General features: G+C 40.1%; 2 protein-coding genes across 2 annotated transcripts; one reads left to right on the top strand and one right to left on the bottom strand.

Moving 5' to 3' along the window:
- The first annotated feature begins 933 nt into the window (after positions 1-933).
- On the top strand, positions 934-17,445 carry alpk3a (alpha-kinase 3a). Its single transcript, XM_078283054.1, has 15 exons — positions 934-1,073; positions 1,526-1,549; positions 1,990-2,111; positions 5,450-5,567; positions 5,720-7,082; positions 10,128-10,517; positions 10,719-12,702; positions 12,988-13,135; positions 13,717-13,844; positions 13,931-13,966; positions 14,059-14,333; positions 14,625-14,713; positions 14,800-15,017; positions 15,110-15,158; positions 15,247-17,445. Exons 1-15 carry the CDS (start codon positions 934-936, stop codon positions 15,593-15,595), a joined length of 5,433 nt encoding a protein of 1,810 aa, XP_078139180.1. The 3' UTR covers positions 15,596-17,445.
- An 862-nt stretch (positions 17,446-18,307) lies between these two features.
- Positions 18,308-25,145, bottom strand: slc28a1 (solute carrier family 28 member 1). Its single transcript, XM_071915598.2, has 18 exons — positions 25,127-25,145; positions 23,088-23,167; positions 22,942-23,012; positions 22,658-22,749; positions 22,257-22,446; positions 21,958-22,099; positions 21,553-21,666; positions 21,110-21,184; positions 20,931-21,011; positions 20,737-20,817; positions 20,411-20,536; positions 19,960-20,090; positions 19,697-19,865; positions 19,356-19,553; positions 19,151-19,232; positions 18,918-19,016; positions 18,688-18,793; positions 18,308-18,419 (listed from the first exon to the last, which is right to left on the bottom strand). The coding sequence occupies exons 1-18, from the start codon at positions 25,143-25,145 to the stop codon at positions 18,308-18,310; spliced, it is 1,968 nt and encodes a 655-aa protein (XP_071771699.2).
- Between the last annotated feature and the right edge of the window lie 1,138 nt (positions 25,146-26,283).

The raw sequence follows: 26,283 nt of genomic DNA, 5'->3' as shown, positions 1-26,283 counted from the left end.
TCCTTAGCAACTCTTGAGCAAAGCATAGGACCTAGAGCATGAGTCGTCACCAGCTACATCATGAACCATGTCCTCTAGACACATCTGAGCACATGATTGTGTTTGTCCACATCTAACCCATTGCAGTGTCTCACCAAGATGCAGCACCCTGTTGTAAACATATTAAGAGGGATCAAGACAGAGCAGGGAGATTTTTACAGTATGACCATGGATCAAGTGACCGATCTTTACAAATGTGTTCTGATTTAAATGTTTAGTTTTTACTCTATGTTCAACTTATTTGAGCTTTTAGGCTTCTTTGCTAAGTCTGATGGCTAGTTTCGGAAAATGTGATGTGCACTTGCACCTATTTGTAGGCCTGCTATAAATAGGGCCCTGCTGGCAACACATGCGTGTCTGTGATTGACAATTGCAGAGATTTGCCTCTCAGACTCGGGCTCCAAAGCAACATTGAAAACATCTCAATGGTAAGTTGGAAAATGTACCATGTTTCATGTTGACCAAGGAATACCTGAATTATATGTTAAGATCTTAGAGATAAATGTAATGTCTTAGGGTTATGTTTGACCACTAACAGCCCCTCAACAGCCTGATAGCTGATCCTATTTATAACTTGCTCCAATGCAAGTACTTTGCTTGGTCAAAGAGGACCAGCATTAACTCTGAACTGTGTGTTTGAGTTTTGTAAGAGCAAATTACCTTATGTACTTTTAAATTTTTTTTATTTCAGTAAATTCAAACAAGATTTGATAATGTTCTTAACTGTTTCTCTTTTCTTTCTCAGTGGCTTTTACATGGATAACTCTCTTCAACTCTGAACTGGGTCACTGAACTTTAACAAGCTGTGGACGTGAACAAGGAGTAGTTGATTGTGGGTGAAATATATTTCTTTGGATATTACTTTTTTTTTTTTGTGAATCGCTTCAGTGGACAATGACTTCCAGAAGGCCAATGACTCGTTCTTTTTCTGGCAATGGGAGGACAAGCAGCTTCGGTGAAGAGGAGGGCAGCTCTTCCAATGGCCGTCCAGAGACTCGCAATACTTACCTCTCCAATGTTAGGCCTGAAAACAGGTAGACAACCTCACCTCTATTCCATGTGTAATGCAGACCCTTGTCTCTTATAAAACAGATTCATATTGCATGGTGGTCAAGAAGAAGCACCTATGACTGGCAGAGCAAGTTAAAACAAGTTAAAACAAAGTCATTCAACTGGAAAAAGAGGATGATGACACTAGTCAAACCATACAGTGCCATTACCATATTGTTCAGTACTTCACACTGTGGGCCAATAATCATAATATGTCCATCACACAAATTCAGTGTGTTTCTGTTTCAAATCGAGAAGTTAAGCATAAGAAGTGAAGTAAAATAGAAGCTTTCCTTTTGTCAAAGAGCGGAACAGTCAAAACCTCTTATTTGTATCGCGCAAGTGAAGAATGGTTCCATGTAAGCAAATCTCAATTGATCATTGACGTGACTGATGAGTTCCCTTCATTTGCCTCCTCTCCGAATAGCTATTCAAGGTATTCTCACTACAGGCCGACGAGGTAATCCTTACTTTTAAAACATTCCTCCCAACTAACATCTTAACCGCACATCCCGGTTTACCCCAAGAATGAAAACCTATACACGTTTTAACAGTGATGTAAGTGTTATTGTCAAATGTTGAGTTCAGTTTTACTGATGATGTTGACTTCAATATTAGATTGACAACTTTGGTTTGTTTGATATCTCACTTTGCAAGTCGCTTTGTCCTTTCCTTTTCAACTACTCGGGAAAATATGGTTTCTGTCTCTCTTCACTACCAATCATTTACATTAACATTCCTTTTCCCTTAATTACAGTTGAATAAGCAAGTATTTGGAATGTACTGTACGGAGGTGAAGAGGTCACCCAAATGATACTGGACTGGGAAATGTTGCTTTACTATTTGGAAGTAACAACATATGAGAAGAGAAATCTCTAATGCAATACTGTTTCCCTCCAGGAGCACGTTATGCAGTGTTATGGCTCAGCTGACAGAGGACATACAGCCGTCCTTTGAGACCACCTTGAAATCAAAGGCAGTGTCAGAAAACTGTAATGTGAAGTTCACCTGTGTGGTATCAGGTAGGCCTACACTTAATAACCACCCTCTTCATATGCATGTCTCTGCTTGTTTGTTGGAATGATCCTTTCACATCATGCGTGATGTGTGGAGACAGGATGTGGTTAACCTGAAAACAGAGAAAGGAATCCACTGTTCTAAATGTCACTTTGGAGGGTGGATAAACATTGAAACTGATCATTGTTTCATCACACTATGCTTCAAACAAGTAACAAGTTGTTTATACGTCTCTATCAGATCATTCAGTGTTGAGTTTATGGTACGAAAACCTTCACTCAAACCATGGAGATTTAACACTACATTACTTTCAAATCAGGACTGTACAAATTGCATCATCCGGCATTTAGAAACTTTTGTAGAGTCACATAAAAATTGCACAGTGTGTCCATTGGTAATTTGGGATACTTTAATTAAAAGCCCATGTTAGAGGATGTATATTGTAATTTTTTTCTACATTGAAAAAGGAAAAAATAGATGAAGTGAAAGGTGTTGAACAAAACATTGCTGATCTGGAGAGGAAACATTGTTTATCAAAGGATCCTGGTATCCTTCATCAGATAGATGAGTAAAACATTAAATACAACTCCATTAATACACATGCTATAGAATTACCAATGTTAAAATCAAAACAACTTTATATTGAACAAGGCAAGATGGCTGGCAAATTGTTAGCCTGGCAGATAAAGAAGAATCACAATTCTTAAGATTAAAATGGAGGATGGACAAAGTCATAATGGATCCCCTCCAGATCAATGAAACCTTTAGAGCATTCTATTGTGATCTTTATGCATCCACCTGACAATGAGACAACACTATGTGCCGTAGTTTTTAGAATATTTCATTACCAGTCTTATCTCAAGAAAAAAGTTTGATTTAGAGCAAGATAAAACTTCAAAGGAACTATTGTTAGCTGTGACCACACTTCAGAAAGGGAAAGCTGTGGGTTTAGATGGTCTCCTGATTAAGTTCTACAGACATTTTTCTAGTAAATTGTTGCCCATTATGTTATTAATGATGAATGCATGCCTTGAAAAATGCCAGCTTCCTCAGTCTTTATACATGGCCACTATCACCTTACTCAAAAAGGAAAATAATAATCTTGCGCTTCCTTTAGGCCAATCTCGATTCTCAATGCTGATTATAAAATTCTAGCACTAAGACTTGAAAAAGTATAGTCTTATCCATGCCAATCAAACTGGTTTTGTTCAAGGTCATTTATATACTGATAATTTAAGAAAGTAATGATATTCTGCACCATAGCAATGTCATGGATACTCCTAATGTGGTGGCATCTCTCTACACCGAAAAAGTGTTTGACAGAGTAGAGTGGAGGTACCTTATGTGTGTCTTATTAAGTTTTAATTTTAGTCCCATTTTTTGTTCATGGATTCAGATTTTGTATAATTCTATGGCCATAGTTAGGACTAACACCCAGTATTCTAATCCTTCATCTTTCAAAAGGAACGAGTCTAATGTGATATCTTTGTATGCAGATGATATTTTACTTTATCTACATGATCCTGCAAATTCAATACCGCCGCTTTTATCATTACTAGACAAGTTTGGGAAATTATCAGACTATAAGGTAAATTGGTTAAAATAAAGAAATAATGCCCATAAGTTAAATTTTGCTGCAATTCTCAACAAAACATCAGATGATTTAAAGAGAATGGCCTTACCATAGCTTTGATGAACATCACTAAAATGTTTTTTCTGCCTAAATTCCTATATTTATTCCAAAATCTTCCAATTTCACCCCCATCATTTTTTAAGACTATCCAAATCCTTGTGTCATCTTTCATTTGGAATAATACATTTGTAGTTCACAAGTTCCTATGTCAGTTTTATAACTTGCACAGATTTAGCAGTGGCTTACAGATATTGTTAGATCATGGAGTAGAATTTAATATTTTGATATACTGTATATATCCATATAATTTAAAACAACTGCCATACTTTGGAGGTCAGGAGGCTAAGAAATGAACTAATAATCCAGTTATGGTATGATAAGGGTATAAGGGAGATATCTCATCTCTTTGAGAATGGAACCTTTTTTTTCTCCAAATGTTATTCTCAATAATAACAAAAAAAAGTAAAAAAAATATATCTCAAACATCTGTAAGGCATTGAGAGTTCAACAAAGCACAGATAATATAAGACAAGTGGGAACACGATCTTCAAATGGAGATTGACAAAGATGACTGGTCTCTTATTTGCGTTAAAGTGCATAAATGTTTTTCTAATTTATAATCTCTATTTAAGATGTCGCATAGGATATATTATATCCCAGAAAAGCTGCATAAAATGAATAGTGAGATGACATTCTTATGTTGGTGTTGTAAGAAGCAGAAAGGTACTTTTTTGCGTATGTTTTGGTCTGTGACCTCTTGGCTCAGTTTTGGAAATCAGTCACTGAAACTATATACATCAAACTATTCCTTTAACTTCCCATCTTACTAGACAGAATACATGGAATACATTTGAGGAAAATTTCTATGGCTCTTGTATTATTGGCAGCTTGTATTGCTGTGCATTGGAAATGTTCTAGTTCCCCATAACTATCTCATTGGTGGATTAAACTCAAGTTATTTGCCCCTTGACAAGGTTTGTTATGATACCAAAGGGAAATCTTCAGAATTTTTCAAAGTTTGAGAACCCCCACATAAATCTTGATTTTGGAAGGCATTTACAGGCAATTTCAGTATAGAAACAGCTTGACCTGATTTTGTAGATTTTGTTTGTGTGTGTGTACATATGTATATACAGTATATTGAGATCCGGTATTGTTAATTGCATATGTACTCATGTATGTATATGTATTTATGTAATGTGTGTTTATTAGTATTTGTGTATATAAAAAAAAGAAAGAAAATGATCATTCATTAGACTTGATTTGAATAATGTATTGCTTTATTTTTCACTAGGTGGTATTTAAAAACAAAAATGAAAACACAAAAACAAAAACGATAGGTATAAGGAGACAGTGACACTGCACCAGCAATTTCAAAATCAAATTGCACAATTAAACAGGTTTTTCAAGATGTTATCTTTCCAGCTGCAGGCGGAGATTTGGGTTGGCCCATCCTTAGTCACAACAGCAGATCTCATGTCTTACACATCACAACCATGATGCAACAGCCTGAAACATGTTCATTCCAAAACCTGTATACATGCTGTATTTTTTTTTTTTGCTGTATTTTTTTCCAACTAGCCATCCATATAAGAGGATATTGAGTGCACACTTTGTCTTAGACATAGTGCCAGTGTAACAAACACCATAAATACTACAGCATACATTATAGGTAATAAATTGTTCATAATACTCTATTCATGTCTACAGGTTACCCAGCCCCAGAACTGACATGGTATAAAGATGATATGGAAATGGACCGGTACTGTGGACTCCCAAAATATGAAATTCGCCGTAATGGAAAAACCCACACCCTCCATATTTACAAGTATGTAACAGAACTCATTTTAACCTACAAGAATAGTGTACTATATCTTAAAAATTTAGAAATGCAACATTTTGCATTTTGATGCTTGTGCTAACATGTTATCTATCAGAGTATCTATCACATTTTATCAAAGTAACTGTTTCTCTTTTCAGCTGCACATTGGACGATGCAGCCATCTATCAGGCCTCAGCCAGCAACAGTAAAGGTATCGTCTCCTGCTCGGGGGTTTTGGAGGTCGGCACCATGAACGAGTACAAGATCCATCAGAGGTTCTTTGCCAAACTGAAGCAGAAAGCAGAGAACAAGAGGAGGGAGTTGGAGGAGAGCAAGAAGAAGGGTAAAGAGAGGGTTCAGCAAGAGCAACCGCGAGGTAGCCCTGACCGTACTCAAAGGAAGCGGCCCGTCCCACCACCAGAGGAGAGCCCAGTGGTCCAGGAGCCTGAGGGGGCTGCTGCTGTAGAACCCAATGGACTTAGCCCTGAAGTCAGGGAAACAGCCCCTGCGACAGCCACAGACAATGATGTGGAGAAGGTGGAGACCGCCAAGTCTCCATCTAAAGAGACCTTGGCCAAAAAGAAAATAAAGATCTCTAATGGTGTAGATGCTGGAGATAGCAGCAGCAGCAGTAGCAGCAGCAATAGCAGAAGTCATACAATGGGAAATGGGGGTGAAAACTCTTATGATGGAGGACTCGGTTTGGCGCAGTTTCTGGCAGAAACTCTCCATTCCCAGGCTGCGGAGGAGAAACAGATCTCATCGCGAGTGGAGAAACCCACAGAGATGGATACGTCTATTGCAAGTGCCAATAAAGAGAAAGAGAGAGAGCAAGAGAGGAAACAAAAAGAGCGGGAGGAGAGAGAAAGAGAAGAAGCTCTAGCAGAGGAGTGTGAGAGAGAGAAAAGGAGAGAAGAAGAATTAGCCTTTGAGAGAGAGAAAGAAAGAGAAAGGCAGTCAGAGCCGTCACATAAGAAAGGCCATACGAAACATGGCTCAGATGTCAAACATCACAGCAAGGCTCATAAGGATCATGACCACCACAACATCCAGGCCTCCATCTCCTCTGTGCTCCACACGGTCAAAGACTTCTTCTTTGGTAAGGGTAAGAAGGATTCTCATGATCACAGGGAGATCGAGGAGAGAGAGGATGATCACCCACTTGCCCCAACACCACCACAATTTCGGCAGCAACCAGAGCATAATCCAGAGGTGTGTAAACCTCTCACAGAAGAGGTTGTACCCATGGAGATGGATAGGCCAAAGGAGCCTCCAGTAATTGTGAATAAAGAACAACAGCCAGTGTCGTTGGAGCCATTGACACCGCATGAACATAGCGTTTTATACACAGTAGATCTCCCTCCAGCTCATAAACTGCCACCTGAGAGTGTGGCGGACTCCATGGAGCTGAAAGCTGAGAAAGCTGATGAGGCTGCGGAGGCCATGGAAGTGTCTGTGGAGGTAGAAAGCAGTAGACCAAGTGAAGAAATATCCATGTCTGGGCGTCCAGTCCTCACTGAGGTGAGTTGTATCTTGTTGACCATTCAGTGGTCCGGCACGGCAGCAGGCGGCCACTTGAGAGTTATTTATAGACTGTGCATTTGTGTGACAAGATACAACATGAGCTACTTCGGGCCCAAAGCCCAAACTATGCAAACTATGAAGCACAGTATGAACAAAGCTCCTTCTGGTTATATCAAGAGAATGTAGCAACAACAAGCAAAATCATTTTGAGAACCACAGCTAAAGACTGACAGTAAGATATTAATGACGGTAATGACAGTATAGGACAGTCCCAACATACTATTCCTTTTAAAAGCATATTAGCAGTTCATGCCTGTCGGTTAAGTGAGTCAGCCTGTCCATGTGAGAGCGTGGTTTTTACTGCATCAGTATCACTCAAGAGGACGCCAAACAAAGTAGTGTGGGGAAATAAGGAACCATGCTAACAATAACAGGGTAACTTGCACTGGATGTATGTGGGGGTGGGGGATGTTGTGTGTCTCCACACTGACACCTACACAGCATACAGTAAGATAGGATGGGGATATTTCAGATGCTGTCTGTGATAAGTGCGCTACTTTGCCAATACGTCAGAGATAATGATGAAACCTGAATGTTAGAAGTGGATCTCACATGGCAATCAGGGCCATGCGTGACAGACAGAGGTTTGTATGTGGAGTAATAGAGCTTTGAGGCAGGTCTCAGCATGAAAGGAGGACCTCGTCACATTGGGCACATTCCTCACTACCCCCATATCTTAAAATAAACCTCTTCCTCATCTACAGGAGAGGGAGGAAGGCTCTCCATTTGCAGTGACTTGGCAGTGCTTCTGTCATCTCACTGTTCAACTGTTAAGGATTGTTTCATGTGTTTCGACTGTCATGCTGTGCTCATTACACTTATTACACGCCTATACAGTAAGAAAGCAGATAGGTGTACCTAATGGCTAGTTAGCCATTAGTTGATATCTTTGAGGTTGCATGAGTTATGTTAAATTTGATCATGTGACTGAGTGTGGTCCATCATGGATTAACACCGCTGGTTTATTAATATGGCTTTGCTTCATCACTTCCTTTCATACTGTAAAGTGATATGGCAGAAAGTCTCTTTGAAATAAGATACATTTGTCTTTCTTGGTGCCAGGGTGACACTCACAGAGAGGTTATGTGAAGTAGGGAAATGTTTGTATGACCATAATAAATTGAAATGCACTGAAATACTGGCCATAACTTTTCCAGATTATAAAGCATGCATGCATTTCAATTCTCACTCTTAAATCAATGTGGTAGATGAAACGCTTGCAATTGCACATAACAATCATTCAACATTTTTGGAATGTTATTTCCATGTTACTGCATATTTTGTTGAATATGGTTAAGCAGACAGTTGGGAAGGAGTTGACGAATTAGGTTATAATGTATAATCATGTTATGGAGCTGATGTGGGTATTTTAACCCAATTCAAATTTTGAGTGAGCATAGAAGTTAGATATTAGTTATTACAAGTAGACTATAAATCCAGACATGTAATATAATCCCAGATTATTTTATTTCAGTTTATGAATTGTGTTGTTCAGTGAATGTTGCATAAATGCACTCATAGAGCAGACATGGGCTTAAAGTTCAACTAATCAGGACGTTGACTGATTTACAGTGAATTTTACACTGTGCAGTAGTAATTTCATTAATTTCCAGTCATGCTGTATACAATGTTTGTGTTAGATTAAAAGCCCATGTGTGGGAAAAGGAGCTATCTCCACTCTGTTCAAACACTGCACCTGCAGAGCAATGGTTTTGTTGACAGCTTTCTCCATAATGTGGAACTGCAACTCTCCCTTTCCTGTTGTAGTAGTACAATGCTAGGCTTTGCACAGTCTAATTGGAGGAACTCGGAGCATTAATCAGAACCATGTTTTCACACCGGAGTGTGACTTCTCTTAAAACCAGAAGGTGTAGTTCTGGCCAGAGCTCCATTTTTAGACTGAATGTGACACCAGTTCCCTTCCATCGAAAGCTGCAACTTCTTTTTTTTCTTAGCGGTCTCTTCTGTCCAAACATGTTGTCACGAGGCTGCACGTGGTTAGTTTACTCTTCTCATGTGTAATATTTAATGACCTGAACATGATATATAAACATGATACATTTTAATATGTAGTACCATGCTTGCATCTATATATTTATCTCAGTATTATGCATACTGAATAGAATTATTTCAGCTCAGGAATATGATTATTGAGAATGGTTACAACTTAAAGCTAAAGTCAGGTTAAGTCCTTCTTTCTCAATTAAAATGTAATGTCCTGAACAGTGCGAATCATGCACGTGGAATGAGTTAATGTTCCCTAACCCAAAGACACAGGAACTCATTCAGTCATTGCCCAATGAATTCTTTGTGTAAACAGCACACCTGTTTCAAACATGCGGGAATTCCCCTGCCTCTGTTTCACCACAAGAGGCACATACGACTCCCTGGCAATTTATTTACTCTTACAGGGTTTTGCCCCTAATGCAGATATTGTCTGTTTGTTAAAACATCTAAAACTGTAAATTTGGATGCTTGACATGTGTAAACACTTTCAACTACCTTGCGTGTGACATGATATAGGAGAGTTCTTGAAATAAGCTGACTGGTCATAAACACAAAAATATATTGACTGATGTATTCCCCAAACGTTTTAACCATTGCCATTTACAATGGTTAACTAATAACTAATAATTGCTTAGCTTTGTCCACAGACTCTCTCTGGTATAACATTATACTGCACATTGCAATATACAGTTTGTCAGAATTTGTCACTGTTCATCCCTCTGTTGATTTATGGTGGAACAACTGTCAGGTGTCACACTGTCAAAGGTCACTGTAGTAAGTCTTAGTCACATGGTTAGCCATAACAAACTCTTTAAAAATTATTTTAAGTTCGTAACCACGGTTTGGCCTCTGTGCCGCTAACAAATCAAATTGATACAAATATTTTTGCATGCATAAAAATCAAAACTGGCAGTTCATTGTTAAACAAAGATGAAATTTAGCACTAAAATGCTTAATTTGTTTATTTTCCCTCAGGCTAAAGAAAAAGATTCTCAGGCAGTCCCGGTTATCCAAGTCGTTCCTGTACTCCAGCAAGAGCCAACTTTCCTGGTAGTTTTGCCAGAGCCTAATCACCAGGCTGCAAGAAACGAAACCCAGCCTTCACCCAGAGAAGATGTATCTGTTTTGCCACAGACCCAAGCCCCCAGTGAAGAGAAACGCTCCCCCACATCCAGCTTCACCAGTTTGGGAGATAGCTGGGCTCCTCCTCCCACTGTTAACTCACCAGTAGACAGCCAGGGCCTTGATGAAGTACCCACTGACATTTTGCAAGAGAAGGAGGTGTATGTTGATAAGATGGGCAAAGAAAGTGACACACAAGAGGGTCGTTCTCCCGATTATCTGTGTAAGGAGGAGAAAGCTGAAGTGAAATCAAAGATAGAGCCATGTTCAGATAGAAACAGGTCTGAGGTTACTGAATTAATAACACCTTCTTTGGAAGAGAGAACTGAGACATGTGATTTAAAAACACCACATCAGGTGCTTTCTACGCTGTCTACTACAGCAGCACACACTGTAGGGAAAGATCATTTAAAAGCAGAGATACAATGTACTCCACTTATTCAGGAAATGAATGTAGAATTTCCGACCACTGTCGCCCCAGAGAGTTTAGAAGAATGTGCTCCCCCAGTAGTGGAAAGCATAGAAGACCGTGATCTCAGCGCAAAAGAGAGTCCAAACTCAAAGGAGGAGGGAAGTGCATTAAAAGAGGCATTCACTTCTGCTTTCGAGAAAAATTTAGAAGTTAATTCACTTAACAGCCTGAAAATACAAGAGCAGGCGTTTTCACAGGGTGAGAGCACTAAAGAAAGGAGCGGTAGCTTACAGAGGAGTGAGATGCCGACAATTTCTGTTGAGAAAGAGTTTGGAATGGAGACAGAAAAGGTGACGCAGATGAAAGTAGAAAAGGTGGACGAATCAAAGAGCCATTCAGAAACACACAATGAGGGAAGCAGTGTCAGTGTGTCTGAGGAACCCACAATGGTTGCAAATCTAGAAGGCAGTGAGAGACACTTGGGTGGACTCACAGAGAATGTTCCAGAAATCCAAATGTCTACTATTGAAGACATCCCAGATCTTAAACTAACTGTGCCAGAAGTAAGGCTAAATGAACAAATTATAATACCAAAAATTGAAGTAATGGAGCCTGAGATCAAAGAGTGCAATCTGCCACTAATGATTTTAGCGCTCAACAAGCCAGAATCATATCCTGCTATTTTGCAAAAAGATGACGCAACTGATGTATCAGATGTCACAATCCAAGAACACAGCGCGGCTGATTCTCTAATGTCTGGAAGCTTACCCACACAGAAAAGTATGCTGAATGATGATAACCTCCCAACAGACAAATTAAAGGAAGTTGCGCAACTAGATGACAAGGCAGAAACGCATAAGACAGCACAGCCATTTAAGAAAACAACTGAACAGCTCCCTGAGACTGACTGTGCATCAATTCCTATTATAAATGTTTCATGTACCGATGACAACAAAGTCAGGGAGGATGTTGATGTGTCTGTAAAAGCCCCTGTCTCTGATAAACCGCAGCCAGATCAAACACCCAAGGTGCCTTTGTTTGTGGTGCCACCAATCTCTGTCATTGGTGATAAAAGCCCTCCTGAACTCAAGCTGCCCACTCAAAATGAGCGCACAGGAACAGAAACTTTGGCTGCTATGCTGAGGGGAACAAAGTACGATCTTGAAAATAATATTACCATTAAGCCTGAAAAAACTTTTAGCACGAAACAGAACTTAGAAGAAATGGCACAGAGGATAATAGGGAATACCCCCTCCATGCTATATGAAGCTCTAATACCAGAGATAACCACCAATGTGCTCTCGCTTAGTAAAACCACAGAAGACAACATTGTCCCTGAACCTTTAAAGACAAAACCCCTAAAAGAGGCCAGAACAGAGCCTTATATAGCTGTTGACGACCTCCAAAGAGATAAATCCTCTATTGAGAAACTGGGCTTTAAAACCTCTACGCATACGACATTGAGTCCGGCCAGTCTCCGCAGGTTTCTGTCCAAAGCTGCTCCAGGTTCAGACACTCAGCCTGTGATGGCTGTCCCTGCTATCACTGTATGTGACTCTCAGAGTGACAAGACAGGAGAGGAGCTGAGCGGAGGATCAACACCAACATCATCCCTCTCCTGTGAAAGCAGTCCCCGGCTGAAACGAAGAGACAGTCTGTCGCTCATTCGCTCTGCCACGCCTGAGGAGTTGGCCTCCGGGGCTCGCCGGAAGATCTTCATCCCAAAAACCAAAGGAGAGGATGGAGAGGGAGTGGCAGTTGGTGCAGGAGTGTTAGACACTCAAGGCAAGAAGGAGATGCCCTACATGTCACCCAGCCAGGCTCGCCGGGCAGCGTTACTGCAGGCTCCCACAGGACAAAACACCCCGCCGATGGAGAGGCGCTCCCCGCTGCTGAGCCGCCGAAAGGCCACCTTGGAGGTGCCAAAAGTCCTCGAGGAGACCCCAACAGAGGAGCCTGCCAATGCCAAACCAGAAGAAAAACCTGCTGAGAAGGAGAAGCTGGACCCATTCAAAGGTAAAATATCCAGTAGTTAAATGGCTGTCTGAAGTTTACCTTTTGATTTTTCTGTTTTTTTATTTGCCTTTGTTTTTATCAGTGCTTGAGAACTTCTCATAAGTATGTCAAGATGTAAATGCTTCTTTGAAAGAGGTGGTGTACTGTCAAAGTTCATAGACATGTAAGACTGATCAGTATACCGGAGCTTGAGGAAGTGGAAACGTTAGAAAGTCTCCGCTCTCCAGTACAGTATATATTTACCTTGTGCTCCCTGCCGGGCCCCTCTCTGTCATGCTCCACCAGCTCCTCAGGTTATCCGCAAGATCAGGGGAGAGCCCTTCCCAGATGCCTCGGGACACCTGAAGCTGTGGTGCCAGTTCTTCAACGTGCTCAGTGACTCCACCATTAAGTGGTACAGAGATGAGGAGGAAATACTAGAGGTGAAGAGAAGGTAAATCCTCATCCAGTCACACAACATCAAGATTACTCTAAACACCTGTAATGCAATCCAACAGCAAATCAATTTGTTGTAAGCATTAAAGTAATTACTAGCAACCTGCTGTGTTGCGATTAACGTCAGGATTCCTAAGTAACTGACATGACTGGCTAAGCTGGACATGTGCCAAATGTGAAACAATAATGTAACAAGGATAAGCAGGATTTAACTGGGCCGCAGATTGCATCCCATGGCCATGTCATTCTCTCATTCTCACTGCAGAGCCGGCCAGCTCATGTGACTTGTGAACCCCACAGCTGTGACACAGAGAGGTGAATCTCTGGCCAGACACAGACGCTGTAAACTGAGACACTATTTCGCCATCTCCGGGGGGCATTAAAAGTCTATATATGTGCTATTGGTTGCTGTGTCAGCAGATTGCTCCCTGACACATTCACACACCATCACCATCTGTCCTACACTGACCTCTTGTGGGTCCATCCTGAAGTCTTTGAAATTAGGCACAATTCTGGTGAGCTGATTGGCTTCATCTGTTCATGTTCTTTTCCCCCTTTTTTTTTTACCCCCCCTTCAAGTGGAGGAGATGAAAGCCAGGTAGCGCTGGCTATTGTTCAGGCATCCAGCCAAGACTGCGGGGTGTACGGCTGCTCGATCAAGAATGAATACGGGACTGACATCACTGACTTCCTGCTCAGTGTAGACAGTAAGTTACGCCTGGTGAAATCAAGTTTGAAATCTAAATCTAATATGATCAAATCTGTTCTTCTGACTGTGTTTTCTATGTTACAGTTCTGTCCGAGATACTACTAAGAGACGATTTGGAAGGTAAATCTTCCATTTAGCTCTGTACCATATCAGCCCTGTTTTTCTTTGCTGAACATGTATACTAATTGAGTTCATTGTTTTGCTCCTTGTAGTTGGAGAAGAGATAGAGATGACCCCACTGCTGTTCAGCAAAGGCCTGGGCGACACTGGCTGCTGGGGTGACAAGTTCTTTGGCCGCATCATGACCGAGGCGTCGAACATCGGGGAGGGCTGCGCTCACAAAGCCAGCAGGGTGAAGGTCATCTACGGCCTGGATCCGGTCTTTGAATCCGGAAGCAACTGCATCATCAAAGTTCAAAGCCCCATCGCCTATGGGACCAAAGAGGAGAGTAACCTTGTAGAGAGAAACCTAGAAATTACTAAGCAAGTGAGTGGTAGATTTCATGTATATCTTCAACATAACTATGTGCATTTTCTCTCTGGCATTATAATACATGACTGTTATAATTTGTCAAACTTACATAAATTAGGTTTTCTAATGTACAAGCCATTTAGCAAATTGGTTTTGTGGTATAATAACTTGTTGGTTGCCTCTTGGTGAACTGCTGATTTGAATAGAAGTATCTAAGACTTTTTGATCAATTGCTATGAATAAGTGAATTTTTTATTATAATTACAGTAAATTTTATCTGACATAATAAATCCTTTGTTTTGACAGGAGTGCAAAATCCAAAACATGATTCGGGAATACTGTAAAATCTTTGCTGCTGAAGCGAGAGTTATTGATAACTTTGGCTTTTCACTAGAGTAAGTAACACAACTGATGAAGTATATCTGTGAGAAAATGAATATTACTGCTTGTGCTGATCCCTTCATTTTTGTGATGCACACAGAGTAAATCCTCAGTACCTGATGTACCGTCCTGCGAACTCTGTGCCTTATGCCACAGTGGAGGCCGATCTAAATGGCGTCTTCCTCAAGTATTGCATGATGGATGCTAAAGGCAGGCTGATTACCCGAACCATTTCTGAGGTGGAGCAGAAATGCTGCGCCTTCCAGCACTGGATCCATCAGTGGACTCATGGCAATTTACTGGTCACTCGGCTGGAGGGTAAGATTCACAGACAAGGTTATCAAGAAAGTGAAAAGATATCTGTAGAGGGATCAGAAATGTTAATGATCTTCTGTGTTTTATTTTTATAGGTGTTGCAGCAAAGCTTACCAATGTTAAAGTTGTGACCAAGTCAAAAGGGTTTGTATATGAATCAATACATGCAAACGTCATGTGTGATGTTTGTCAGTAAAATGGTCTGAATAAAAAATTGTCCTCTGTATTTCAGATATCAAGGACTTACAGAGCATGGCTCTCCTCAAGTCTTCGAACAGTTCTTGGCCCACCATCAGTGCAACTACTACTGTGGGCTTCTGGGCCTGCGCCCCCTTAAGACCATGGATAGTCTGCAGCAGCCCACCAAGATAAAGGGCTCCAGGAGCCCGCTGCTCAACCGCAAGCTGGGCACAGGCTCCTCCAGCCCCCAGCAGCAGCGGAAAGGAACAAACAGCCCTCAGATGTCCAGAAAGGCAACTTCTAGCCCAAAGGTGACCAGAAAAGCTCAGGAGACAGAGGACAATAAATCAGGTGCCAAACCCAAACCTGCAGAAACTCTTGACGTTGTCCAAATGAGGTAGAAAAACAAGGGCTTATCAATCTAACCTCATTTTGTTTAAAAATGCTTTAAATGTTTTACCATCATCAACTTTTTTTTTTTTCAAGTTACAAAAGCCAGCATGGACTTGAACCACATATAACATATGGAATATGGGAATAACATATGGGAATAGGAATGAAAGAGAAGGAAGAGGTCATTGACTTCCCTATATACCTGGGTTGTTATGTAAAATTACTGTGAACTTCTCAGTTGCCGTTACTACTGTAAGACCTCCATCCCCAGCTCGCCGCTTAACTGCTGAGCTAAATGGTTTATGAGAACGGGTGGAACAACTGTCCCACTCAGTAACCATCTTAAAGCACAGGGAGAGCCCACAGAGCAAAATCAGTGTTAACTCTGAGCGTATAAAAATCAACACTATACCAATGTTTATACAAGTCTACACCCATCAGACTTAATTTACCACTTCTGATAGTTTTGAACAGCTGCCCCAGAGCCATATCAGCTGTAAAAGTGGACAAACAACACTTCAAAATAACATTTACCACTGGAAAATTTGCTGTGCAGTGCTGCTCTTTTATTTTTAAAAGAGGAGTCAACATTTTAATATTTTGACTTAAACTGGTGCAGGATGAATGCACATCATCTCAACCACAGAAAAGTTCCAGTGTGATGTATCTATATTAAAAGCTGCAAGTAATGCATTGTCTGCTATGTACATCTGTGATGTACAGTATGTGTCTAGGGCATAAAGTGTATTTGTTTTTTTTTGTTATTTCTAGACAATATTTATGCTTAGTAAATTTCTTATGCTTATGCAGTATTTCTTTATGTCCCAAAATAGCAAAGTTGTGTTCATGCTATGGAATTACGTCACCATTTTTATGTCAAAAATGTTTGTGTGCACTTTTTTGCCACTACCGTTTTAATAGATTTTAAAGTACTTTGTTTATTATAGGAGTTCTGTACATGCTTCAAAAGTCTGTCAATCCCCTTATTTCAGTTTCTTGATGGATATGTTGTTGAATGTAACTGACAAAGCAATGAGCATTGACAAGAAGTAAGGGGTTTACAAAAATAAACTGTAACTGTATGGAATGCTCATGCTCATTGACATGCAAACACATGAGCGTGTTCACACCAACTGGAAAGCTACTGAATGAGTTCCACACAGTTATCTAACTACACTGGACCTGACCCATGGACTATGGGATAAAGACACACTAAACAAAATAACCAAAAGTGCAGGTTCAGGATTTTCAGAAGCCTATTGATCACTAAGTAAGACTCCCTGTGTCGCTCTTTAGAGGCAATTGGCAACAATTCTGTTTGGACAATCAGCAATAGCTGATAGTAACCATACCATTAAAATTAAAAACAGGTCCTTGTAAGCAAATCTGTGCAATTGTGCAATTGTGTTAGCTAGCATTAAGTTGAACAATCATTGTTAAATTCCAACAGGAATCATTTCCCTTTGGCAAATAAGGAAGAACTGCCAAAAAACCTTTGGGATTTCCTTAATGGATTCTTGGTTAATGATCAGTGAGAGGTTTAAAAAAAGTCCAAATACTCACTCTTAAACAGCTGCTACTATCCATTACAAATAGAGTTTAACTTCAAATACAATTTACTTATTTATGAAAAACAACCCAAATCAAAAATGAGAAATAGTTGGTTTGTAAGGTAATCATACTGAACAGCAGATAGTGATGAAAACATAATGATGTAAACACTGTAATGTTGAGGCATGTTATCACACCAATAAACTCTGGTATTGTGGGCATGTGTACATAAAGTCAATGTATGTGAGACATAGTGAAAAAAATAGCAAGCGAATGAGTGAGTGAGTGAGTGAGTGAGTGAGTGAGTGAGTGAATAACAGAAATAAATGTGTGTGTTTTCACTGTGCACTGTCAATCTTTGGTATGTTATGTGTCAGCTGATTTTTTAAATAATAAAAGTGTAAAACATTTGTGTCCAAGCATGATACACATTTTCATTTCCAGAGGTTTTAAATTTTTCAAAAAGTATAATTTACAGTATATTTGTATGCATAATTATCAATGAAGATTGAGATACAAATTACATTTTTATTTCAAACATTTACATTCATCAGAATGTTGATTGATGTTTCCGAATATTTCCTGAGGTATATTTCTTAACTTCTGCCTCTTTGGCTTTGAATAAAAGGCAATATCTGAATTAATTTACAATACAGTATATAAAAGACAAAGAGTTCTTTAAAAGGTGTGTGTAGTAGTCTAAAAATAGATTTTTACATTAACATCGACAGACATAAATACATGGAAAGATAATTGAATTATAAAAACACACACTAGTTAAAATATACATATTCATACTGTATATACATAAAGGTAAATCATGTCAATTTTTGGCACTCAAAATATAAAGACATTCATTTTTTCCAAAGGATGCTCTACTTACAAATTGGTTTGTAGAGTAATGGCTCGCAACTCTTGTTGAATGCTCCCAACAAATGTATTTAGTTACATACACAACGTTTCGATCCCAATGGGACCTTTGTCAGGTAAACCCGAACGTAGTCACCCTGCCAATGTTCGGGTTTACCTGGCTATGTAACTAAATTTATGTAACTAAATAAATTTGTTGGGAGCATTCAACAAGAGTTGCGAGCCATTACTCTACAAACCAGATGCCTGTGATACACACAGTTTGGCTCAGCACCAAAGAAGTGGGATGTGCGTAAGGACTACTTACAAATTGGCATATCAAAAAGACCGCAACATTTAGTGAAATAATCAGTGACGTTTGCTACTGAGCTCCATGGTTTGTCAAATGAGATGGTCCCATTGTTTGTGGTGCTGCAAAAGAATATTTATGAGATTTACATATGGCGAGCCAAAATAGCTCCATATCATCTGTTGCATAAGAACAAATATCTAAATGTGCAAATCTAAAAATTCATTAACCCGAGGTGTGTAACTGATGTCAATGATGCAACAAATATTTCAAAACAGGAGTGCGAGTCATTTTTGCTTCTTCATTTAGTGTGAAGTTTGCATGGCCTCAGAAATACAAGGTCAGCAACTGATCTTGGTCATGCTTTGTAATGTAAACATCCAAGCGTACCTTGCAAAGAGGTCATCGCAGCAAGTTTGAATATTGAAGTCTGTGGCATTGAAAGCGGACGACCTGAACTCCGCCACACAGTCAAGAGGAGGAACAAAGAGGATCCCTGAGAAACAGAAGTTACAGTTACACAGTTACAGAGCAATAAGTAACCTCCATGCATTATTAACTTTAAGCAAATAAAAGCCAAATACTTAAGATTTAGAAAAGTCATTTTAAAAGGTACTTACCTGCAATGCAAGCATTAATGAGAGACACACAGGTCCCTGTGAACAAGGCTCTCAACACTAAAGACGAGACATCACTTCTTTTGGATGGGCATATAGAGGCTTTGATACAAGAAATAGCAGTTAGACATAAAACATTACCCCGATAGGGACCATTCCATTTTCTTCTAAAACCATACAGTAAATGCAAGTATCCTGGGACATGACAGAAACGTTAGGGCCGGTACAATACTCACACAAGCCTCCAATCACAATGCCCAATGAGCTGAAGTTGGCAAACCCACAAAGAGCGTAAGTGCAGATGATTTCTGATCGGACCTGTAACAGGCAAAACCAAAAACACGTGAAGGTAATGCACAGAATGTCATGCCATCCCATACACAGTTAGTACACCCACACTAACATTATGCCCAGAATATTAGAACACAAACTTTTACTCACTGATATCCATTGCCGTTGACCTCCAATAATTTCATCAAGTCCATTGAGCCTGTTGTCCTTCAGTACTGACAGTTTCTCATAAGCCAGAAACTCGTTGAGGAAGAGCTTCGTGCCAATTAGCTGCGCCACAGTGAAAGACTCATCATATGGTATTCCCATCATGAAGGCCACGGGCATGAACACATAAGAGCAGAGCAACTGTGTGCAAAAAGAGACATCAGGTCATGTGGATATTGTTAGATTCACTTGTTGTAAATGTACGGTATACGCATGCAAAATCAATCATTGGACAGTATCATCAAAATGTCACACTTCACTCATCAGCGTTTCTTAAAACGTACCTCGAATGTGACTGAAGGATATCCCACCATCCCACCAAGCCATCTCAAAGCTGCATTTATGAAGTCCAGGATGGCAAGAAAGGCAATCAAATTGACAGCAATGTTGGCAACAAGACCTACTGAAGCAGATGCCCCACTACTAGCAGCTTCCAAAATGTTCTGTTCATCACTAGGGAGTGAAAAAAAAAACTTTGATGAAACACACAAAGATTAAAAAAAAAAACATGAAAGGAATGAGAAGGGAGAGAGAGTTATATACATACCCACAAGCCACTTTAATATTCTTCTCTGACTTGAACTTGCTCTCCTCAGTCTCGGGGTAAGACAGCTTGGAGATGGCCAAGGCACAAGGAGCGGCCATCACCGAGGCCGATATCAGGGAGGATGCATCAATCTGGACAATATTAAGAAATGTCATTTACTGCAGAGTGGACTTGTGATGGAGTTAGTGTAATGGTCAGCACCAGGGACAATATTTGATATTCCATGCGATGTGGAGATTTGGCATCCCATCGTGAAGTAATGAAATTTGTGACAATAAAGAAAAACATTTTCCAACAAGCAGCAAGGTGCAACTTTTTGATGAAAGGGACAATTTGGATGTCCCTTTCATCCAAATTGTACTTTTTAGATGCTTTAAACCACACTGTCTTCTGTTTTTATTTCTTATGCTGTGTGTGATGTACTTGTGATAAGAGAACAGCTTCAGCTCACCCCAAATGAGATGAATGCCCCCATCACACTCCCTGCGATTGTGGCAAATCCCCCAGTCATAACAGCATGGACCTCAGATTTGGTCATGTCCTTCAAATAAGGGCGAATCAGCAGTGGTGCCTCGGTCTAATGGACAAAAACATTGTGAAGAAGGGGCAACCAAGTAATAGTACAGTTTCTTTCTATTGCTGCAGTTACTATGGATAGTAGTGATACTAGTATCCGTCCTGCCTGCTGAAGCAAATGCAATAGAATGATTCATGCTCATGCAATTTTTGGCAGACTGGACTTCAAGATAACGATATATCAAGCCTTGCCAATAATACCTGTCCAACAAATATGTTTCCCGCAACACTCAAGGTCTCTGTGGGTGAGGTTCCCATCGTTATCTGCATAACCCATGAGATCTGCGTGGACAAAAACACATGGCTCATAGTCATACCACAGAAGAGGTATGCGACACACACCCAGACCTAACACATGATGCTGCTAAGTACAAGGTTAAGGTTTCATGCTTCACCTTCACGATGAGCCACTGCATTATCCCAAGAAAGTAAAGGACTGACATCACGCTGCTGAAGAACACAACGATGGGCAGAGCCTGAGGAAGAAACCACAAAACTAAAGACAAACGCATTTGAATCATTGATCATCTCAATTTAAGAGCCCATATTTCACACACAATTACCATGCACTCACTTGAAACGCAAAAATGTCAGAGATCAGCTCTCCAAAAACAAACGATGACCCGGCTTTTGTGTAGTCGAGGAATGTCTGAAATCATAAGAGGGAAATATTAGGATTGTTACTGCTGCTTCTGTCTGGATGTCATTCATTTATGACACACAATTACTCATTTCTATTTCACAATAGCAAGTCATGGGACTACAGCAAAGAATGACAGACAGTAGGCTAAACTAGATGTTGAGTTATGATGTTTAGTGATGGGTCTCTGACTGTATCACAGACAACGCCTGCATGAGCATACTTTCTGCTGATTCATTTCATACTGTATATGGCCCATGAGTAAGGCTGGACACACCATAATAAAAGTGGGCCTAAAGATAACCATGAATGATCCACTCAGTTAAAGAATATTGCCCTCTGGCAGTTAAGTTAGTTAATACTTCCTACAATAATACCTGCACTTGTTTTCCAAGCCATTCGAAAGCTATGAGTCCTGGCTCTGTCCTTATAATGAAAAGGCCCATACAGAACTGCAAGCCAAGCCCCCAAAAGACAGGCCTCCATGACACCTAAAAAAAAACAAGATTCACAAAAAAAAAAACCAAAAAAACAAATGAGTTTGACAATTTCACTTGCAAAAAATGCAAAACCGCATATCAGGGAGTCTCCATAAAGCCTTGTGTCATTACAAGGAAGCGCTTCTTGTAAACGTTAAGGTGAAAGAGGTGCAAGGCCAAATGATATCCAAAGTCTCAGGAAAACAGACAGATAACTTGAGAGATAACAGCCGAGCGTGTTTCGAAACAGGTGTTAACAGTAGGACTTGTTCGTGCTCGGATAGCGACCGGCGTGAAACTCACCGCTCTCCTATGTGCCGAGAAGATGAAGATCAGCAGGATGAACGTGCACACGCCCGCGAATGAGATGAGCTGCTCGGGACGTTTGCTCGTGTCGATGACGAGCCACACCACGAGCAGGACCACAACCAACAAGATGAAAACCCTACGAACACACACACACACACACACACACACACACACACACACACACACACACACACACACAGCACATTCAATAGAGATATACTGACACCTAAACCTGTCATGTCAGCTCATTACAATGTGAAGCCAATGCAAGTATTGATATGGCATCTACTCACCATTTTATCCATTTCAAGTTAGATCTGAAGCATCTTGCTGCAGGTTTGAAACACTGGCTGATGCTATCTCCCTTGTATTGCTTCAAAAGATCGTAGGCTTTCGACACAACTGCCAAACTGGTTAAGACTACAAGAGCAGTGGCCCTCTGGAAATCCAATACACAGGCAGTGATGAAGTAAGCTACATAACCTACACAACAGAAAAACAGTGTTTGATCAAAAATGAACACACAACAGAGGGAAAACAATGTCCAAGGAGTCTCACAGAATGCTTTACATACTGCTTAATTTGCTCATTTTTTGCTCACTGCCTTGTAATATTGTCTTGCTTCATAAACAATACCATTAAGATACAGAGTTGCAAAACAGCAAAACACATGGTCAGACCAAAAAAAATTTACCTGCTCCAAGTATGCCCAGAACAATATATTTGATGGTTTTTGAGTGAGCCCTGATGTAATCCTCTGTGGCGGTAAATGGCTTGGAAACTTGTCTGACATGCAGAACAAATTAGAGGTTAGTTCATGCAGAACAAATTAGAGGTTAGTTCTCACTGTGTATTACCAAAAATGTATATACAATGCAGTGCACCTGCTGTGATAATTATTTGTAGTATTGCACCTTCACATAATACCATCACTAATTCTTTTACAGAAGACAATCACTTAAAATTGAGATGACACACCTCAAGTATGATCCCAATCCCCTTGTAGACTCCTGCCTTCGGACATCGCTACTATCAGAGATAGTGCCCTCCTAAAGAAAAAAAAGGAATTTTATACAGACAATCACATTGTACAATTTCCTTTGACAATTACAGCAAATACATACCTCTATTTCAAAAGCATGGTTGTCCACACCGTTTCCCGTGGTGTGGCTTGCATCTGTGAGCTGGGTGCTGTTGGTTTCTGCTGAAAAACAGAGTCAATGTTTACTTCAGTGTAGCAGCCTTTGGAAGAGCAGATTTAACTAACAAATGCCAAGTTGTGTTTCTATTTTTCCTCTGTGAGATCAAAGAACCTTAAAAAAAAACACTCCACACTGTCTTCATGCTTATCTTGTTCAGAATGGTGCACAAAAATACCGGTTCACAACTGCAACACAGACAGTTAATTTCAGGGAGAAGCAGAGCTAATAGCTTACTCATTGTGCTTCCTCTTATCCTGGGTGAGAAATGCTGTGTTGTAAAATACTGCAGGAAAATATACTCTGCCCTCCATGAAGCATCTTATCACTAATTAACAGAAACGTTACGTGCTGCTCTGATCTGTTTCTCAGGAAGTACTTGACGTAAGCATAAACGTGATGATGCACTGGAATTGATTTGCTGGACCATAGAAAAGCAGTATTTGATTAGAAGCAATCTTTACCAAGTACCTCATTTGATAAGATGTGAGATTCTGACACAAGGATCATTTGTTAGTCAGAGCTGACTTTGAGAAACTGTGCTACGTGTCTAACGGGAATAAATAGTGAATTAATCCTCAACTGCGCTCCACCCATACTTTCAACTTATAAGTCATTAAAAGAACACCTTGCTTGCTTCTTATCTCTAAAGAAAACTTCCCATCAGTGACTCAAGAGGCATGTGGTGTAAAGCAATAACATGATAGCATGATTAAAAAGCTATTAGAAAGCACTTATCAACTCCTTATTATAAAAAAAAAAAAAACTAATTACTTTATATACATAAGATAACAGTGTTGTAAAATTTGGTTCCTGTTATTAATCATCTACGATAGGAAACTTGCCCATCATTCATTAGACAGGGACATTCGATTAAAATATAATTGCATCATATTTGTGGCAGGTCTGATTTGTGACCCCCACACCTTTAAACAGGCAATCAATAAAAAACGTTTTATATAGTTAAAAACAACCAGTTCTCCTGTAATTGCAGAAAAAGCAGCAACGTCAGGTCAAAGTCACAGAAAATACAGAAAATAGGTAGTTGGTGCCGAATCAGTTATTGCTTTTATCTGATCCATTAAATCTATCACAGCACAATTTGTAATTTATTTTCCGAGTGATGATTCATGATTGGATTTACTGGCAGCTATTTGTTCTACTCATTGCTGTTCAAATCTTATTTTGTCTCACACAGAAACTCTCAGATAGCCTGGCAAAGTTATGGAAAATGGAATTGATCCATGGCTCATGAAACTGAATGGGGGCTCAGTCCATCTGGAGGCAGGTGATAAAACATTAGTTGTTATTTAAAAGTAAGGACTTGTTTTCTTTGTGTTCACTGAGCATTCAGTAGGCCTTACAGACCTTGAAATACATTAGCAGAAATTAATGACCTAACATTACATTTATTGGTTAAGTAACTGGTTCACTAACCCAAGACAATTTTTTATGCAAATTATAAACTCATATTGACTAGGGCATGAATCAGTCTTTGGGGTGACTGAAATATTTTGTAGGGTTGATTCTGATACGCAAAATACACAAACTATACTGAACTTTCAGTGTGTTTTATCACACTGCTCTCTCTAGTCTTGCCTATGCTACTTATTACAGGCTAAAACCAAAACCCAACCACCGTTTCAATGAAAACAAAACAAAACACACATTTAGTTTAGTGGGATTCATCACTCAACTTACATTAACTTAGATTTGAATCCATATAACTGTCAGCTTTGACAACTTTGGACAGCATTATTGTAGGATTTACTTCTCTGCCAGCCCCTCGAAAAGGTTGCATGCTGTAGTCTTCAAGGTGTGAAGAAAAGAAAATATTGGCTGTGTGAAAGGATGACTTGGCGTCTGTGAGCTACGGCAGGAAAAGGGGTGTGTGACTGCCGTGTAGCAACGGACTGCAAGGAGGAAGAGCTCAATGGGTGTTTCGGCCCTCAACGCTGTCTTACAGGAGAAGAGCGGCGCCATGGGTAACATGCCAACTCCTCCCCCAAAACACAGAAACATGAAAAACGTGTCTATAGAGAGCCTAAGTCCCTCCCCTTCTGCTGTCCCCCATGGGACCTTATTTCGGAAAAAATATGTACGGTAGTCAACGGCGAGAGACAAATAATTGTTTGATCCCGTTTGAATTGTGCCATGACTTACACATATGATGTTTTGTCAATTTAAAAGATAATTTTGCAAGTCAAGAAAGTCGCAGTTTGTTGTAAAACAGTACAGTAACGTTTAGTTTTGTGTGAAACCGCTCAGTGAACTACATCTCTCGTCTCGCACAATATACGTCACCAACACCAACATGGAACGAAACATAGGAAACACACAGGCATCGCGTTAACGTTAGCCCCCACTGTACTAAAACTATCCTAAACCAGTTTAAATCCATTCTTACTGTCTACCTTCCAGGTTGTGTATAATACTCCTGCTATCTGAGAGGGACTTAGCTTCAGCGGCTCTGGGTAGCTTGTGGAGAGAGGAAGTTACGTCACTTGCGTGACTTTTGGGTGTGTAGTCTTTCTAATTACGTATTTTTACAGTCTTATAGTTCAACAGTTTTACGACAAACTGCGACTTTCTTGACTTGCAAAATTATCTTTTAAATTGACAAAACATCATATGTGTAATTCATGGCACAATTCAAACGGGATCAAACAATTATTTGTCTCTCGCCGTTGACTACCGTACATATTTTTTCCGAAATAAGGTCCCATGGTGGTCCACCGGAAGGGGAGGGACTTAGGCTCTCTATGGCCGAATCAAAGCCGTGCTGATGTACAGTACAACAGAACTCCCTCTCGTGTGATATTGCTTAAATATAACACTCACTGTAAACTATAAGCTCTCGTTGGCTATTGGCAGTCTCTGCTCTTGGAATGAATCTGTGATCTCCACATAGCCTACTACAGACTCGTTCAGGACTCGTGCAGATATTATTGTGCATACATATTGAACATGTTGGATATTATCGGGGTGTTTCAGATTAGTCTGCAAGTCGATAGCTGTGGTTAAGATTGAATCTGTAAACCCCTCACACTACCAGATAATGTCTGCCAGGCTGCCATTGGTCCCATCCAAGCCCCAATCGGGATGGGCAAATATGGTGTAA

This window comes from Centroberyx gerrardi, chromosome 4 (assembly GCF_048128805.1).
Source record: "Centroberyx gerrardi isolate f3 chromosome 4, fCenGer3.hap1.cur.20231027, whole genome shotgun sequence".
NCBI classification, from domain to species: Eukaryota; Metazoa; Chordata; class Actinopteri; order Beryciformes; family Berycidae; genus Centroberyx; species Centroberyx gerrardi.
This window is presented reverse-complemented; position numbering and strand designations above follow the sequence as displayed.